Genomic DNA, 20,441 nt, shown 5'->3' on the forward strand with positions numbered 1-20,441 from the left:
GCAGGATTCCTGTTCATGCTTATTGATAACAGAATACTTCCCATTTGAATAGCTAGAATTATAAATTAATGTATTTAGAAAGATGTAAACTCATATTTTGTGGTGGTCTACCCCAGTAATTACCAAACAAGAACAAAACCAAGCAAGCAAGCAAGCAACCAAACAACCAAACAACCAAACAAAAAAAAAAAAAAAATGAAAAAAAAGAAAGGTAAAGAAAGCAGGTGTAGTGTTTTAAAGCATCAATACTTGATAATTGATACAATTGCATTAACCAAGTCAGTGTTATGTGGCTGTGTGAATTTTACGTTCATTGCCCATTTACTTTTCCTGTTGACCTCTTGTGAAGAAGCTAATAGTATTTCAAAGTTGTAGGTGAGCAGAGTTCTGTCAGTACAACACAGAGCTATCTTCTTCAAAGTTTACCTTAGAATAAAGGAAAAAGAATACTGAGTGGTTGTCAACATGTCTTTCAACTTATCTGGCTAGATTATTATGGTTTTTCTTCATTTTATTAAATAGAAAAAAAAAAAAAAGACGCATATTAAGTTGTGTCATTGTTTGGGTTGATAGGTTGTTCTCTTTCTTGTAAGGCACTAGTTTACTTGACAAATTGTTCTGATCACATTCTTCTCCAAAAGCATTTCTGAGAGGAGAGCTTTTTTTGTCTGAAGTTGTACAGTTATTTACTTATCATATGTATGCTCCCTTTAGTTTCCTGGTACATATATTAGAGACAGTGGTCTCCTAGTACACCCTGAATCAGGGTGATAGGGAACATTCTGCATTAACAGTCCACGAGCGTGAAGACAGGAGAAAGTAATACTCATCTTGCTCCATTTTCCGTAAGAAATTACCACATGGGGAAGAGGAATAAAAACCCAAGAATTAAGACTTTTCTTTTTTTCTTTATGTGCTGGAAAATTTATGTTCTAAGGGGAATTGTTTAAGCTTTATGGTTTCAGCAAATGGTATCTAGAGCTGGATTCATCTGAGTTAGTAGTAGATTGGACAGTCCACTGCAGCGTCTCTATTCCCTGTAACATGACTTGAAGTCCCACAGTAAAATTTCCCAATATGGTAATATGGTACATTTTTACTCCATGGAAACCATTGATTGGGTGTTATTCTGTCATTAAAACGTAGATTCTGCTAAGTGAACTGGACTACTCCTTGTATGGATACTCATTTGTAAATTAGATTAGAGCTAAATCTATAGAGTAGCTAAATAACTGGATACATTAACAGAAAATTTTTTGGATTGCCTCACACAGGTGCATAAGTAGATACAAGATAATCTGTACTCCATTGCACAGGATATGTCCCTTAAGTTCAAGGCAGGTAATAGAAAAAGTGTTCTTCCCATGAATGTAAGTGAGAACTCTGAGCTGCTGTAGAACAGGGAAATAGCCTGTGCCAACAAATGGGTAAGTAGAGATGACCTCAGTCCTGAAGCAAGGAAGGAACCCAGGCACTAATACAAGTCCTTCTGGACCTTCATCTCTCTTGGAAAACCAAGCCTACATGTTTACCTTGCTTCAAGGCAGAAATCCATGAGTCTGAGTGAGAAAGTCTGCTCATTAAATCTTACAATATTTATTTTGAGTTTTCTTAAAGTGAATTTTGCCGATCAGTTCCATCTGAGAAGAGTAGTAATGAGGCTTGATAGACTTTGCTTAATTTAAAAAAAAAGAAAAAAAAAAAAAGTGAGGAAAAACAAAGAATATGCTACTTTTTCATCAGTGCAGATTTTGTTGTTGTCGTTGCTGTTGTTGGTGTGAAGTTGGTGCTGTCCCAGCAAGTAACCAGACACCTATTCTGTGCCAATGTTGCAACTTTGTTCAGCTGCTTTTTTTAATGTCAAGGCTGACATGTGCTTTGGAAATCTTAAAAACATAATTGGCTCCCTGACTGTCATCTCTCTCTTTACAGAACAAACTCAGATGTTGGAAAAGATCTAATTCAGAATGTCAAATACTCAATGCTGATAATTCCCACAGCTAAAAATCTTTCTTCCAGCATCATTCTGTTGTTAAAAAAAGGAAAGTTATATTGACAAAAAGCTTGCACAAATAGATTAACATTTCTTTTTAGTTCAATAGGTTAATTTCAAGTAAGGTATAGAGGCTGATAACATGCAGACAGAAATAATTACAGAAAACCCCATAGAAACCAGGATTATTAAAAATGTATTACTGTCAAGCTATTCATGATGATATATGCCAAACACTGCATTATGCAATGTTTTTAATTATACACGTACTTCAAAGCAAAGGGAATAACCACTAAATATCCCCAAATTCAGAAGGGATGCTGCTGTAACAATTATGCTTCTCAAAATCTCTACATATAGATTCCTTTCTGTAACCATCTACATACAGCTTCCTAGAGTTCTTACAAAACATACTTTCACCTAACAGTTGAATTTAAATATAGTATCTCAATTGCAGACTTGTTGGGTAAGTGTTATTTCACTGTAACAGTTAACATATGGTGCTTGGTGCTGAAAGAAAAAAAAATGAAGTCAAAGCCAAGTTGTTAGGAAGCTACCAGAATGTCTATAACGTAAACTGCAGGATTTCTCCAATGTTCTGGGGCTCCTTTCTCACCTACTAGCATTCTGGTATTTATATCTGTATTTGACAGTTTTGGAGCGGTCACAAGGTATCACTGGAGAAAAACAGATCCTTCAGAAATTCTGATGTGTTGACATATGTAATTAAATATCTGTTCAGACTATTACTCCAATTAGTGAGTACCTTTTTTCAAACTGCAAAGCTTGGATGGAAATAGACTACATTGAGCAAAGGGACCCCTTTCTTGCCCATCTGGCCTCTCCCAGTCACAGATGTTGCAGATCTCATAAACCTTTTAGCAACCTTTTTACGTGAAAGGACAGGTTAGATCCTAAACAGCCTTTGGTTTGTTGTTTTTTTTTCATCTACCTTCTCTACTAAATTTTGTTTTCTGTCTGCTTCTTTATCACGTCTGCTTCCTTACAAAAACTGGTGTTTAACAGAGATAACTAATGCAACAGTCTTCAGAACTGAGGCTGCTCTTGTAAGGAACTCACCAAGCATTACTGTATTAAATTATTATGTTTCTCGACGTCTGTTTTACTGGGTGGAAAACAAAACAAAACAAAACAAACAAAACGAAGAAGGAAAACACATGCGCACACACACACACACACACACACACACAAACAAACAAAAAAACACCACCAAGAAAAACCCAAGCAACAATGTTCAGAGGTAGCTACTCATTACTCAGATGGAAATTTGCACTAATAAATGACATTTAAACTTTTCCTACAGTGTAACTTTTAGAGACTGATATGAAGAAACATGCCACTTCATAAACACAGGTTGTCATATCCACAGTTACATAGTCATTACTTTTTTTAATTTTTTTTTAAATTTCATTATATTTACCTCTCCTGAAAGTTAATTAGTGCTTGTAGAACACAAGATGAACAGTGTGTAGAAATGCTGGGTTTTAAATATACCTCAGAAACAGTTAAATTTCTAGCAAGAGTAATGTGATATTTGCTGGTCTCATGCCATGTGAGAAAAGCAGCAGCAATTCTGATTCAGCAGTAAGCATAAACAAATACATTATACTGCAGTTTTGGGGTACTTTTATTAATGATCTAGATTGTACAGCTAAATAACAGTTCATCCTCTGAAACAGAGAAGCTTAGAATAATTTAACATTCATTAGATTTAATAGTGAAGGCACTAGTTGTAAAAAAAAATTGCCATTTAAATTTCATTTAGGTACATATTTCAATCAGTAGGTTGTTGAAGGCTAAATACATTTGCCTGATTTAAACACAAATGTCTCCTAGATAGACTTCCTTAGCTCTTCTTTGTAATTTCTGGTATTATCTTCTTCACTACAAAAACTACAAAATATAGGAAGCTAATATGGTGCAATGACTTGCAGAAATGAACTGGTATATAAAGGACTTTTTGTGACTCTGTAGAGATTTAGATAGAGAAGTAGTCACAATTATGATCAAAAAGTAATTAAAATCCCAGTTTCAGCTACCCTCCAGAGAAAACAATCATTATCCTGTTTGTTTTAGTTCAGCTTTTCATTTTGTCAAACTCCTACAGCTTGACTTATTTAAGAACTAAAAATCTTACCAACCAAATATTAATATCTAGACAGAAAGGGGAAAAATAGCATTCAAGCCCTTCCTTTTTCTTTCTAATGTTTCATGTCAACAAGTATGAAAGAGATCATGAGTCTTAACTGCTGAAAGTTTCCTTAATTTTAAGAAAGGATTTTGCAATTAATTCTTGTAATGTTGAAATATTAATGTGTTTTCTCTGTCTGCTATTGCTATAATCTTGCCTGCTGTTACTGGAAATGAGCTAATTATAGGTATATTTGGGAAGAAAAAATAACACTGAGAAAACAGTGATTTGATATGAGCTGCATACCCATTTTTCTATTATTTTGTAATCAGTATAATATCAGTATGACATGTTGGAGTTAGTGTTTTCTGACTGCCTGTCAAATGAGTCTCTGATTAAGTCTTTGGTTGGAGCCAATTCTTGAGGTAAAGGCATTCCCTGCAAAACAGTTATTGATGCAAATCACCAGGTCTTTAAAACAATATGACTTTAATGGTGCTGAACATCTCATTTTCATATTGGTACTGTTATGCCTAAATACAATAAATCTTTGTGTGTATTGTATTTGTCAAATGGTTTCAGACACAAAAATTGAGATAAATTCTGCAGCCTGCTTCTTTCAAAGTGAAAAACTGTATTCCTTTCTTTATTTCTTTTTTTGTACAAAAAGGAAAGGTATAAAAAAGGATTATACATCCCAGACCCATGTCAATATTTTTATGTGCTGAATGAACCCCTGGTACTACTATTCATAACCACTACATCATAATGCCCTTCTCCTCTCACATTCTCTTTCCCCCACAGTCTGGTCAGAAACAAAGAAAGAAGGCAGATGTGAAAAATGGGAAACAGTAGTTAACAGCTGAACAAAGATCTTTTGTCACTTTATTGTTAAAACTTAAACAAATAAATAATAACAATAACAACAACAATAATAAAGGAAATGAAGCACGGTTTTATGTATTTAAAACTAAACAAACAAACAAAGAAAGCTCTTGCAGATTTGAAACAAAATCTTGATGTTTATCTAGGGTCTTCCATCTCCTCAGAAATGCAAAATATGAGAGCTTTATTTCTGCCTTTATCATTTTACCTATTTACCTTTCATAAGGTCACAAATCAACAATATTTATGCCCAGAAATCACTGGCTGGGGACGCACCTCTGAGTGAAGAAAGCATACCTGAGGACACTATCACTCTAAGTAATGGCAGGTAAATACTTGGGAACTGCCCCATATTCAAGTATCACTTCCTCCAAGCTCAAGATTGGTGCATCCCTTTGAGCAAGAAGGCAAGCAAATGGGGCAGGAGACCTGCATGGATCAGCAGGGAGCTCCTGGCAAAACTCAGACAGAAGGAAGTTGACAACTTGTGGAAAAAGGGACAGGCCACTTGGGACAAATATAGGAACACTGTCAGAGTATGCAGGGAGGTGAACAGGAAGGCGAAGGCCCATTTAGAATTAGATCTGGCATGGGATGTCAATGACAATAGGAAGGGCTTCTTCAAATGCATCAGTAGAAAAAAGAAGATGGGAAAATTTCAGCCTGCTGCTGAATGGGGTGGATACCCTGGTGACAAACAATATGGAGAAGGCTGAGTTGCTGAATGCCTTTTTTTTGCTTCAGTCTTTACTGCTAGCCCTCAGCCATCAGAAATCTCAGATCCTGAAGAAAAGAGCAGAAGTCCAGAGAAAGGAGGACTTTCCCATGGTTGATGAATATTGGGTCGGAGGTCATGTAAGCAAACTTGACATCCACAAATCCATGGACCCTGATGAAATGCATCATTGGGTGCTGAGGGAGCTGGCCGATGTTATTGCTAGGCCACTCTCCATCATCTTTGAAAGGTCATGGAAAGGTGCCTGAGGACTGGAAGAGAGCCAATATCGCACCAGTCTTCAAGAAGGGCAAGAAGGAGGACCCAGACAACTACAGGCCAGTCAGCCTCACCTCCATCCCTGGAAAGGTGTCGGAAAAGCTCACCCTGGAGGTCATCTCTGAACATGGGGAGCATAAGAAGGTGATCAGGAATAGTCAGCATGGATTCACAGAGGGAAAGTCATGTTTGACTAATCTGATAGCCTTCTATGATGCAATGACTAGCTGCATAGATGAGGGGAGCGTGGTGGATGTGATCTACCTTGATTTCAGCAAGGCTTTTGACACTGTCTCCCATAATATCCTCATAGGCAAGCTCAGGAAGTGCAGCCTAGATGAGTGGATGGTGAGGTGGACTGGCAATTGGTTGGATGGCAGAGCTCAAAGAGTTGTGCTCAGTGATGCAGAATCTAGCTGGAAGGCTTTAGCTAGCGTTGTCCCCCAGGGGTCGGTACTGGGTAAAGTGTTGTTCAACTTATTCATCAACAACCTAGATGATGGAACAGAGTGCACCCTCAGCAAGCTTGCTGATGACACAAAGCTTGGAGGAGTGGCTGATACCCCAGGGGACTGTGCTGCCATTCAGAAGGACCTCAACAGGCTGGAAGGTTGGGCCGAGAGGAACCTCATGAAGTTCAACAAAGGCAAATGCAGGGTCCTGCACCTGGGAAGGAATAACACCAAACACCAGTACAGGCTGGGCACTGACCTGCTGGAGAGCAGCTCTGCAGAAAGAGATCTGGGAGTCTTGGTGGGCAGCAGGCTGACCATGAGTCAGCAGTGTGCCACCGTGGCCAAGAAGGCCAACAGAATTCAGAAGAATGTTGCCAGCAGGCCAAAGGAGGTGATCCTCCCGCTCTACTCAGTCCTGGTAGGCCACACCAGGAGTACTGTGTCCAGTTCTGGGCTCCTCAGTACCAGAGGGACATAAAACTACTGGAGTGAGTTCAGAGGAGGACTACAAATATGATTAGAGGACTGGGGCACCTGTCGTACATGTATGAGGACACGCTGAAAGAATTGGGCTGTTTAGCCTGGAAAAGAGAAGACTGAGGGGAGACCTCATCAATGTATATAAATCTATGTATATAAGTATAAATGTGGTGTAGGCCAAGTGCTGGGTCCTGCATCTGGGGCACAACAACCCCAAGCAGTGCTATAGGCTGGGAGATGAGTGGTTAGAAATCTTCCTGGCATGTTGTATATTTTTTCACAAATAAGTATGTGAAATGTAAACAAAAGTCTTTTTCCTGTTTGTTAGTGTAGTTTATCAGATGGGTTATGCTGTGTATTATTTAGAATTTGGTTTTATTATTATAATTTATAGCTAGTGTTTTACATAAACAGCTAAAGACACGATTTAAATAAAATGCAGATGAAACTAGATAAAATTGTGTGGCCTTTTTTTAAAACCTAAATATAGCATATATATATAAGTAGGCAAAGCTGATACTGTATTTGAGTTCCTAGTAAAATATCCAATTTTACTACTAGCATTCAGGGTATAGGTTAAAAACCCCTGTTTTTTAAACTTCAAGAACTGTAAGAATATAGTTCAAAATTAGTTCAATTCAATAAATACAAATATTTATTTTAAATGCATCAATTATATTTCAGATTCCACTGATCTTTCAGAATATTTGGTAGAATATTGCTTATGCTTCAGATTTTGAATTATGTTGCTCATATAAGTCAAAACCTGTATATGTCTTTTTCCCTTGAGAAATTAATATTCATTGCTTAAAGCCAGATGGTATCTCTTCAACACATGTGAGACCTGCATACACAACTTTTAAATTGCTAGTGGGCTTTGTGTGTGTAGTTTGCAGAACTCTCTCTATATACATAAAATTGTCTGATCAGTAAAAATGCCATTTCTTTTCAAACTGCATAATTAGTTGGAAATGAGTGTGTCAGAAGATGAATTGAGATATGCAGCCATTAATGACCTTAAGAACACTATTTTCCGTAACAGTCATATTGGTATTCTAGTGATAATCGAGCAACAAGACATTATTTTGAGGCATTGCTTTTCTTTGCAAGGGCTTTGTTGGAAGGAATCTGGAGTTACACAACAAAATTTCACAACCAGTATAATGACAAGTAAAACCCATACAATCAGAGGAAGAAAACTAAGATTTGAATTCTGAGATACTGAGCATGACCTTAAGTTAATGGTATCAGAAAAAAATGAAAAAAAATCCTAAGTAAGCACATTTGGTGCCAGTTGTTCGTCTGTATGGAAAACATACAACTACTCTTCTATAAAAAGAATCATACTTTCCAATCTATGCTTCTGCCAATACAGAAAATGTTTCTGTGCTGTTCTGTTCTTTTCTCTGTGTAAAAAATTACATGCCACCCATGCAGACTTAAAATGAGGATAAATTCTAATAACAAAAAAAAAAAAAAAACAACTAAAAACTTTAGCCATTCTGTTTGGAGAGCACTGCTGACCGAGCAGCAACAATGAAAAACAATAGTAAATGGGTTAAAATGATAGTACAGATAAATTGTTTTGAGTAATAATAGAAAAGCCTTTAATTTCAGTAAGCAAAATAAATATTGGCAATGTTTTTTTCTTTCTTTTTTTTCTTTTTATGGAAGTCATCAGCATTTGAGATGCTCTACATCTATAGTAATAGTACTATCAGGGATATTCAAACAAAAATGAAAAGGAAAGGTAAATGGAAGAACAAAGCCCCATCTAACCAAAAATCATCAAAGGATTAATGATAATGGCCTGATTTCATGTCCAAGATCTTGGCAGACCATCCTGCTGACTTGAGAATTAAGCTATTATTAGTATTAAACAGCTTTAATACTTCAGTGATTGTTTGAAACCATTAAGTCACAGCTTCTATTATCTTATTTTTTTTAAGACATCTTAAATGATTTATGAACTTACTAGCTGAAATGATGATACACCACATCATCTAAATAAATGTTCTTTGTTCTAGGAAAACAAGTCAGTAGGGGGCTTAGTCTAGTAATAATCTTTAAAATATTAGATTTTGAAAGAGGATATATTCTGGAAATGGATTACAGTAATGTTCACAAAAAATAAGATTCACTCTCCTCCTTTTCATTTGATTTTTCTCAGGATCTATGATTAATTACACCATACAAATAAGAAGAAATACAAAGATTGTCAAAACACAGACTGCTGCAGTGTATTATAAAATAAAACAAAAAAATACAGAAAGCAATGTTGGCATCAATATTCTCTTTTGTTGCCAAGTTTAAACATTCTTGTATTCTTGTCAAAAAAACTGACTCCTAAGAACCCTCCTCGTCTTGCTGGGTCAGCCAGCACCATTCCCCAGTATCTTATCCAGTGCTAGCACTTGTTTTGAAACCCAGTAATTTAATACTCAGCTAACAAAATGGAGTGGGATGTTAGGGTGCAGGTCTCATTCTGGTCATTGGAAAAGCATCTTGAAGATATTTGAATGCTGTAGAATTGGGTTCTGATAAATTTCTTGTTTTTCTGAGAATCCTGTAAGATTCAGTAGGAAACCAGTATCTCTTAAAAATATAGTGTTTCATCAGGGTGTGGTCATACTCTTCCCTAGACCTTCAAAGACTGACTTAGAGCCAAAGTTGTAGAAAGTGTCAGAAAGTATCTGCTTGATTTCTTATGTGTTCATTCTTGAATAAGAAGCTCTAGGTCTTTACCTAGACCATATGACTTCTCTACTGTGATGCCTCACATATACAACAGAGATGGAAAAGGAGGGACCTTTTGGAAATCAGAACTCACTACTCTTGGCTCTTTCTGCTGACCTCGGATGCCCTTGTTCTTGTCTCCCCCTTGTCTCCTGGGCCACAAGCATCCACAGGAGCTCAGATTCTTTTATCTTTGTTCTTGGGGATAATCATACTTTGGGTAAACCTATTTCATAACTGGGATTGTGAAGACATACCTAAATGTGTTCAGTCCTTATCTCCTGCACCTCCTATTTTCATCTGAGAGGTCCCTTAGTCTGCCAGTGCTTTTGTAGGTAGTCCATACGTGGTAGTCATAGGACTATCATTGAAAGACTTCTCTGACTTTGTGAATGTCCATTTGATGTAATCACTAACTCCTTGATATTACTGGTGAACCAAACTAGATTCCAGATTTAATTCATGTGAAAGCATTTTAAAAACTTTTCTGTGACGTAAACGTAGCTTCTCATTGTAAATTACATTTCTTTTTTTTTTTTTCTTTCTACCTCATCACAGACATGTACTTTTCAGAAAATCCACTTGATAAATAGGTCAAGAAACTAATATAATTTTGATAATAGCAATTTCTAGTTGTAAAGCACTTCTGGCTGATATATGTTCAGGCCCTAGAGGTAAGACAGAAATGCTTTCCTATGAAAGGGAGATTTGCATTTGAAACAAAGAGCTGGAAATCTAACACTTTTGCAGAACACTGTCTAGCTATTGCTAGAATGGAAATACAGTCATTTAAAGCTTTTACCTTGCTCAAGTATGTACTTATACAGGTAGCTTTAGCAAGGTCAGTTGTTTAAATTTTGACGTCTTTGTTGTCCTCAGCTACCTAGACTAAGAGAGGCTGTTAAAGTATATTGCAACCAGAAACAAAACTTATTCATATTTTTCAGATCCATAGATTCTTAAGAAATATTGTACACTTTTTATGTTAGTTTTCAAATCCTTTTTTCCTATAAGAAACCACAATTGTTCAATTCTTCAGAAAATAATTTAATGTCTTTTTGTTCTGTGTAGTTATACTGCTTGCAATAATAAGGTCACCAGTGCTGGATTACAAACTAAAGTGAAAATCTATCACTTCACTATGCCAGAAATTCTCTTTAAGCTGTTCTTCTCTATTCCCAGTCTATGAACTACTGTATTTAAAAAGAGGACTTTGTACATTCGGTAGATTAGGCCTTTGTAAACCTTCTGAGAATGAAGATACATCTGATTACTATACCTTTTATCCACCAGGTTGAATGGTAAAATCTCTAAAGCAAGCTGACCAATTATGATGGAGGCTAGAACCAATTTACTGATACAGTGAACTTCTGGAATAGGCAGATAGAACTGTTTCTGCTATTTATTTCCTACTGATAGGGCAGTTGTGGAAGATAAATTTGTTTTCTCTTTCATACTTTTACAATCCTAGTTCTCAGCTGCCCAGCAGTGACACTGCATGCAACTGAATGCCCAAGGAAGCAAAGGCTCTGAAGAGTTGAAAGCAATGGCTGACCAATTTGCTAAGCTTCCCACTGAAAGCTACCTCACACTGTCACCTGATAAAGTCAGAGGTTTCTGACTACAGACCATTTCTTTACTCAACTTCTGCTGTACTAATTTACCCCCCACTTCAAAAACAATAAAAATAAAAAAAATCCTGTTCTATTCCTCTGTAACTACGTCTCTCATCCATTGTGGGTTTTGTATGTTAAGAAAACTGAGGTGCACGGCTAATACATGAGTTCCCATACAGTTTCCAAAGAAACAGTCTTATTTAAAAAAGACAATACCTCTGATGCTTCCAGTATCAAATGGTCCCTTCCAAAAAATATCAATGATAATGGCTTCTAGAGTATGATCAAATACATACATGAAATAACATCACCAAGAAATGCCACACCATTGTTTCCTTATTTTTTTTTTAAGGGATGGCAGAAGCTATCTCTTTTCAGTCCTCCATTTTATTAAACATTTGTATTGGAAGAAATTACTGAAGACATTTACTAGTTCCTCTCAATGCCCCAAAATTCCTAAATTATCAGTTGAAAGCAGCCTTGGGCAGAGCACAAGGAAATATCATTCCAGACTATAAAATGAAGAGCAAATCAGGGCATGCTGTTGTGCACACACACAACTGAATCTGCCTTTTTTTTTTTTTAAATAATGCTGTATGTCGAAGGCATATAACTGTGAAGAAATTTGTTGATTTAATATCTTTATCGATGATCTGGATGAGGGGATCGAGTGCACCCTCAGTAAGTTTGCAGACAACACCAAGTTAGGTGCATGTGTCAATCTGCTTGAGGGTAGGAAGACTCTGCATGACGATCTGGATAGGCTGGACCAATGGGCTGAGGTCAACTGTATGAAGTTCAACAAGGCCAAGTGCCGGGTCCTGCACCTGGGGCACAACAACCCCAAGCAGAGCTATAGGCTGGGAGATGAGTGGTTGGAAATCTTCCTGGTAGAGAAGGACCTGGGATAGTTGGTGGATAGTTGGCTGAATATGAGCCAGCAGTGTGCTCAGGTGGCCACGAAGGCCAACAGCATCCTGGCTTGTATAAGAAGCAGTGTGGCCAGCAGGGCTAGGGAAGTGATTGTCCCCCTGTACTTGGCTCTGGTGAGGCCGCACCTTGAGTACTGTGTTCAGTTTTGGGCCCCTCGCTACAAGAAGGACATTGAGGTGCTTGAGCGAGTCCAGAGAAGGGTGACGAAGCTGGTGAGGGATCTGGAGAACAAGTCCTACGAGGAGTGGCTGAGGGAGCTGGGTTTGTTCAGCCTGGAGAAAAGGAGGCTCAGGGACAACCTTATTGCTCTTTATAAGTACATTAAAGGAGGCTGTAGAGACGTGGGGGTTGGTCTATTCTCCCACGTGCCTCGTGACGGAACAAGGGGGAATGGGCTAATGTTGCACCAGGGGTGTTTTAGGTTGGATATTAGGAAAAACTTCTTTACTGAGAGGGTTGTGAGGCGTTGGAATGGGCTGCCCAGGGAAGTGGTGGAGTCACCATCCCTGGAGGTCTTTAAAACACGTTTAGATGTAGAGTTTAGTGATATGGTTTAGTGGAGGACTTGTTAGTGTTAGGTCAGAGGTTGGACTAGGTGATCTTGGACTTCTCTTCCAACCTATATGATTCTGTGATTCAGTGATAGTTGTAGGCTAGAATATGTTGATAGGTGGGTAAAATTTAACTAACTTCAATGTTGATCCCACTTAACTTCCCATACAAGTGATAAACCATACTAATGAGTGTTCAAATAGTCTTCAGTCTTTTTCACTTTACCCTATAGGTTCAACTGCCAAAGTATTCAGAACGTATGAGAGGAAACCAATATGCCTTAATACAAAATGAACTTTAGTTTGATAGCATTACTTTGTAATCATTTTGAGTTGTTCAGGAACACAAGCCTTTTTAAAACAACTTCTGAGGGAACACTTCTCAAACCACATACATGTAAATATCATTCTGCACAGAGCTACTTAGTACTTTAAGAGACAATTTCTTCTCCTTTTGCAGAATACTCCTGAAGAGTATTCTACACTTGTTAGGAACACTTACCTCTATACTTACTAAAACATAGTCCGCTATCATAAGCAACATCTTATCACTTTTCCCCAATTCCTAGGATTTTAAGGTTTTGCAACGTAATTTCTCCCAGAACGATTTTATTCTTAAGGTTAGAAGCCTTTTTTAAATAGCCAGCCTAGACTTATTTGTAGCCAGTTTATATCAATTTGGCATTGTGACAGCTTTTTGTTGAAATAGTTCATATCACTGTATGCTATGTATATTGCCAGTAATTGTATCCTCTTCCAGCTCTCTCTTTTTTTTCTTTTTTTTCCAAATGTTCCAAAGCTTTCAGACTTGAAAGAAAAAGCTACGCTTTTTTTTTTCCCTGATTTTTCAAATATGTTTCAGATTTTAAATCATTTTACTTGAACAAAACTAAAGAATATCCCTGAGGAAATTTCCTCAGAACCTTATTTGATAGCATAAATGTTTCCATATGTTCATAGAAATTACCTTTTCTGATATGATATATATTCTTTGCATAATTTCACAATCACTCTTTCCATCCTGGTAACATCTTTTCTTGTTTTATTTTCATTTAAATTCCTTTGTCCATGTAGCTGATTTACATAAGCAGCACAGGATTCCTATTGTGTATTAAATAAGTTATAAAATCAGGTTCCCTTGCTGAAATACTTGCTGTTATTAACAACACAAGCTACCTTCCATGAAATAGACACCTTCCATAGACACAGCATTCCCACCAATTTAGCAGTTTTCAGCAGGCAAGCAGATGCTTCCCTGACATTTCTCTTCATAGATTATTGGCAATAAATGCCATCAGAAACTGCAACAATTAAATTTCCTGCAGGAGGATATTTCCTATGAAAAAGTATAGAAATATTACTCCACCACAGATTCACCATAAAGAGTCCACCTTCCCCAACTTATAACAACAATGGTGACGTCAGTTGCAATTAATTAGTGTTCTGCAAACCCTTGTTTAAAACATTGTATATTAGTTTAAAACATGTATATTTTGTTTCTTCCATCTCTATCCTGTAACACTGAAAGTTCCTTGAGGAGCTAGGCATTCTACAGGATCAGCTTGTTTGCCTGTGGATATAACTGACCTTTAGTATATAGATTAAAATATGGGTGAGAGTAGATTTTTCTACTGCTACTATCCCATAATTTATGCATCAGTTGTTTTTCTCAAATAGTTGTTTTATGTACAGAAAGCTAGATAAGGCAAAGTGTAATTTTATTTCTTTGTGTTTCGTATGCTTAAATTAAGACCTCCCATAAGAAATTGGGCTCAATTAATAGGTACATTTTCTCAGTACCAACCTTTGACATTATCTTCACAATTTATAACAAATTCATGGTCAGATGAGCAGTTGTTTATAGTGCTAATACAAAGCAATGTTTTTTTTGACTCACTGGCATACAAACAGGAGGAAAACAGAAATGCTAGCATAGAGTCCATATATTGATGTATTTTCTTAAGTGTTTTAGTCTTGAAGATGGACTCCATCTGTTTGAACTGCAAGCCGATTATACAATGTAAGTGAAAAAAAAAAAAAAAAAAAAAAAGATTGCCAAACATTTTGGAAAGCAATTACTATATACATGTAGGTGAAACCAAACCATAAAAATAGTCTGTCTCCTGCCATACAAATGACAGTACTGGTGTGGCAGATATGGGCTCTCAGGGGTGAAAAGAAGAGAAAAGGGAAAGGAGGCCCTCCTGTCATCACTGTTTGGAGTGGCACCTTTTTTTCTTGGCCGTATGATTCAGATAAGTCAATACAGGCCTATGTTCTGTGTTTCCCCCTCTTTCTTCTCCTTTCTTACCTCTCCATTTTAATCAGGACTGTGTCCCAGTGGGATCATTTTCATTAGATAAAAGATAGGTGAGGCAATGAACAGTCCAATTAGACTCAAGATACTTTAGCCTGAGAAAGCTTATAGACAAGCAACAGGAATTAAATTTATGATGTGTGGTTTGTAGTAAGGTCACCATGTTCTGCACTACTTGCTAATGGGACCATATTTTATATGGGAACTTTGCAGTTAGATTTGTACTGGGAGAACTAAATTTAAAATAATAATAATAATAATAATAATAATAATTTAAAAGACAGTTTTCTATTTATTCTGGTAGCTTGTGCCTCTTTCCAGATCATTTGTTGAAGAGAATAAGCAGAGGACAGGAATAAATACAAATGACACTCTCTTTGGGTTTGAGTAAATTAAAGTCAATTAAAACCTATGCAGAAATATTAGAGACATGATTACAGATCTAGAAAACCTAACAATGATTCTGTAATGATGTCTCAGAAAAGAAAAAATCTTGAGGACCTGATTGAAAGAGCTGAAATGAAATACTATTCCATCTTTCATGTTTTTAGCAAGATAATTTTTGTTCAGTGTTGACTAATATAGAATAATAGGAATAAAATATGTTATCTCAGTCTCTGCATTATTCACTTTACATTATTGGTCCTGACAGCTAGCTTTTAAAATGCAATAAATATAGGACAATGCTGTTCTGTTCAGACAAGCCGCTTCATAGAGCATATTTCCAAATCACACTTTCTTTTCAAAGTGTGTTTAATTTCTCTATAATATCAAAGAAGAACCCACTACAAAATTGACCTGCAACAGAGTGCCCTCTACTGCATGTATTTAGGAAAGAAAAATAAAGCAAGTTCCTTAAAAATAAAAGCTTTATGTACTGAGACCAGCAGATTTGTAACAGGGCACTGGGCATTGAAATAAAGAATGGCATATGCATGTAGGCATGTATCACTCTTTCCTTCTAAAGAAATATATACCACCAGGGAATAATAATTTAAAGTAGGTATAAACTTTACACAGACTGTTTCATTGTTTTAAATCTAATCAGTATGTGTTGTTCTATGCCAAAATGGTCTGTGTTTATAGGCTAGAGAATTATTAGAGAAGTTAACAATTTGTCCTACATTACACCACTGCCACCACTATCTCTGCTTCTGGGAACGATCTATAACAATAAGTCTCTCTGCTTATAGATTTGTTTTTTCAGTCCTTATTCTCTCATGTTTTCTCATTTCTTCCCTTCTTTTCATTTGTCATTGACTCACGACCATTAAACTGAACTCTCTTTTTCATTCCAGGTCCATTATAAACCTATTAGGTGTTACCGAGTTAAACCTCTTGCGAATGATTAAGAAGATATTTCACCAGTGTTGCCTCTAAAGACTGAAAACTGACAGGTTACAAATATATAATGAAAGTGATTCTATAGCCAGGTACAAATTCTCAAGCAGATCTATACTTCTGAAGTCTTCCCCTGTTTTTCCCTTTTTTCCTCAGCTGGTCTGCTGCTGAGGTTTCTGTTGGAACAAACACTTTAATAACTTTCTTGATGATTTGGATGAGGGAATTGAGTGCACCCTCAGTAAGTCTGCAGATGACACCAAGTTATGGGGAAGTGTCCATCTGCCAGAGGGTAGGAAGGCCCTGCAGAGGGTCCTGGAAAGGATCGGTCGATAGGCAGAAGGTAATGGGATGAGGTTCAACATGGCTAAGTACTGTGTCATGCACTTTGGTCACAACAACCCCATGCAGTGCTACAGGCTTGGGGCAGAGTGGCTGGAAAGCTGTGCAGAGGAAAAGGATCTGGGGTTGCTGATTGATGCTTGCCTGAACATGAGCTGGCAGTGTGCCCAGGTGGCCAAGAAAGCCAACGCCATCCTGGCTTGGACCAGGAACAGTGCAGCCAGCAGGGCCAGGGAGGTGATCATCTCCCTGTACTCTGCTCTGGTGAGGCCGCACCCTGAGTACTGTGTTCAGCTTTGGGCCCCTCAGTACAGGAAGGACATCGAGGCCCTGGAGAATGTCCAGAGAAGGGCTACGAAGCTGGTGAAGAGCCTGGGACACAAGTCCTGTGAGGAGCAGCTGAGGGAACTGGGGTTGGAGAAGAACTGGGGTCTGGAGAAGAGGAGGCTCAGTGGAGACCTTATTGCTCTCTGCAACTACCTGAAAGGAAGGTGTGGGCAGCTGGGGGTTGGCCTCTTCTCGCAGATAACTAGCTTTAGGACTAGAGGAAATGGCCTCAAGTTGCAACAGGGGAGGTTCAGACTGGAAATATCTTCTCAGAAAGGGCCGTCCGGCATTGGAACAGGTTGCACAGGGAGGTGGTGGAGTCACCATCCCTGGGGGTGTTTAAGGAAAGGTTGGATGTGGTGCTTAGGGACATGGTTTAGTGAGTGATATTGCTGGTAGGGTGATAATCTTGGGAGGTCTTTTCCAACCTTAATGATTCTATGAACTTCCATTAAAATTAACAGGGACTCAGACCTCAGTCCCTCAGGGTTAAGAAAGCTACTTCTCTAAACATGGGAATAAACTAATGTAAAATCTTTTGAGTTACTTTTGAAATGCCCTTATTTGTACACTGAAGCCTATGCTTTGCCAGCTGTATCTTTGAAGCCACAATTTCTTTTGTAAAGTATCAGTTTACATCTTGATGAGCAGCACTGAAAGCAATTAAACTGGATCTTTCTTCACAAACCAGGGTGTCCCATAGTAACCCCAGAAAATGTGATTGAATACCTTAGAACATTTTTGAGTATGTCACTAGGCTCTCAGACTAGAGATAGGTAGTAAACAATGCTTTCAAAAGCAATATTATCAATTAGCAAAATTTCTTTAAACAGAATAGAAACAATACAAGCAAGCATTTCCATAGTGTGCAGTGCATATATGGACTTGCATATATGATTTTTGTGTCTATGGACATGTAAAACTTTCATTTAAGGAAACCCTTGTTGATAATTTACAGCTTCTAAGGATGTTATTTCTGTAATTGCTTTCCCTTTGCTTCATACCTGTAAATCTTGTATCTTGTGCTAAATCCCTGTCGACTTCTGTCCACAAAATCTGTGTATTCCTGTGAGCGATGGAAGGGTCCCTTATCAGAGAGGAGCCAGTCGAAGGGGCTTGTGGCATGCTGATCCGAAACAGCAGCAACCGCTAAAACCCAGCAATGAAGACTCAGTGCTATCCACTCCCATAGAGCCATCAGAGAGAACAATTCAGCACCAGCACTGCATCGCCATATCATGCTTCCACTGGGGACTTAGAGCCTTCATTCTCTTAGCTTTCCCTCAACACCTAGACAAAATACACAGTCAATTAGATAAGCACACACTAGGCATCCCTTGGAAGTAGAAACAAGTTTCCTTTCTTTCAGCGTAAAGAGATAGTGGCCTCTACTTTATTACATTTTACATTAGCATAAACCCCACTAGGCTAGTTAACAGTGGAGTGTTTCAATACTTCAAATGCTTTGAAACTAATGTCTTCATTAACATCATCAGTATAATGTTCACTGTCAAAGGGAAATCTTAACAAATTTTCAGGGGAGGGATTGTTTTTTCTTTCTTTTTTTTTTTTTCCCCAAATAACGATGATCAATAATGAAGAATATACAACAGAAGAATGATTGCCTGTTAGCATCAGTACAAAAGCATTCAAAAATGTCTATAAATAAGGTCTCAATTCATCTACTGGACAGAAAACAGGTGAGATCCAGAAGACACAGCCTGCTTTCTCTTTTTTTTTTTTTTTTTTTTTTGGCCTTGGAAGAGTCACTTAATGGCTTGCCTTCACTACAAACTTAGTTAATAGACTCAAGTTATTCTGTTCAAACTAGCATAACTGGACAGAGAGCGACTATGCCGTTCAATAGTTCTGGAGCCAGAGAGAGTGATGAGTTCAATGAACTATTCAGGCTCCAGGTGCCACAGTTTTAAGTATCCCTAATAGCAGCACTTGACTTGCAGTCCAATTCACTCCAATTGAATAGATCAACACTATTTAAATTGAACATAAAGAATTGTTTGGGTGTCCAGTTAAAAACCAAGAATCAATCATAGCATCATTTAGGAATTCAGTGAAGACAAGCCAGTTTCCTTCTATACCTCAGTCCCGTAACTGTGAACTGGAATAATGATTTGGTATCCTGTTCAGATTTTGTGAAAACATCTATTCAAGAGCAAGACGTTCTCAGAAATACTGAAATATATAGAAACATTCAGTTCTAATTTTCAGTATTAGGTAAAACTGCACAGAATTAATCAAAATATGTTAATGTGAGGGCCTTCATATTTCTAGTTGACGAAACAATGTGAACATGTTCATGAAAAACAATTTCTAATTCACAGTCAAATAAAACAGCACTTATTATTACACTTTTACATTACACTTGCTATGATTTATTTTTTTTTTACTTGTCAGGAACATTTTTTTTTCCATCAGTAATTTAATTTGCAAGTGTATCCCAAACGAAGCCTGCTTCCAATAGAACCATCCTGCAACTACACAGTCTTTACTGTTCAGTCATTATAATGGAAATGATGTAGCTGAATAAATACACTCCTCTCATATTTTCTAGACATTAATATTCTAAAGAGTGTTCAGTATAGGTTATAAGCATATCTGCTGCAAGATGTTAACTGCCTCCAGAAAAGAATAGAAATTCATATGAATCAACAGGAATTTGCATCCTGAGAATGGAATAATTGTCATTACAACCAGAGAAGGTTTATTGTCTTCCTAGGCATAAATGTAACATGATTTGGACCTATCATGCAACCATTAAATGTGTAAGTAACCTCACTAAAAAAAAGACTAGTCATCTATTTCATGCTGAGCCAAAGCACCGAGTTGAAATCATGGTTGTTTATGATCACAAAACACAGACTGCATTAATTTTATACATCTTTTTGAAATGAGATTCCAGGATATTGCAGCAAAGAACTCTCAAATTTTTATTTATATTTTCAAGCAATCATTTACATGCAATCATTTACAAGCAATCATCAGATCTGTGTATACTATATGAAGTTTTAGTCTTATCCCTAGATCAGTGTTCTTTTCTTTTGCAGACTGAAGTTCATGTACGTGAGATTACACTGCTGTGTAAACTTTATGAGATTGATGAACATGCATGCATAGATCTGAAGCAAAACAGGAAATCGTTTACTCTCCTGGCCCATAAAAGCCATTGTAATTATTCAGGTGCCATTTCCAGGTAAGAATTATCTCAGTATGAATGAAGAAGTTAGTCTCTTCCAGACAGGCCAGATGAGTTTTTGCATCACAAGAGTTAAAATGCACAAACACTACTCTCCCTCTCCTT

The 20,441-nt window shown here is 37.3% G+C and overlaps 1 protein-coding gene across 2 annotated transcripts in view; it reads right to left on the reverse strand.

The window, feature by feature from the left end:
* BRINP3 (BMP/retinoic acid inducible neural specific 3) overlaps window positions 1–18,362 on the reverse strand; it is a gene marked incomplete at both ends in the record, with an annotated part of 193,076 nt that extends 174,714 nt beyond the window's left edge. Inside the window, one exon of one of the 2 annotated variants that reach the window (XM_084290811.1) lies at window positions 18,127–18,362. In XM_084290811.1, coding sequence (XP_084146937.1) covers window positions 18,127–18,362 — 236 coding nt within the window. The remainder of the gene's footprint in view (window positions 1–18,126) is intronic. The other variant, XM_084290812.1, reaches the window with a different exon arrangement.
* Between the last annotated feature and the right edge of the window lie 2,079 nt (window positions 18,363–20,441).

Source organism: Netta rufina, assembly GCF_964035555.1.
Source record: "Netta rufina genome assembly, chromosome: 8".
Taxonomy (NCBI): domain Eukaryota; kingdom Metazoa; phylum Chordata; class Aves; order Anseriformes; family Anatidae; genus Netta; species Netta rufina.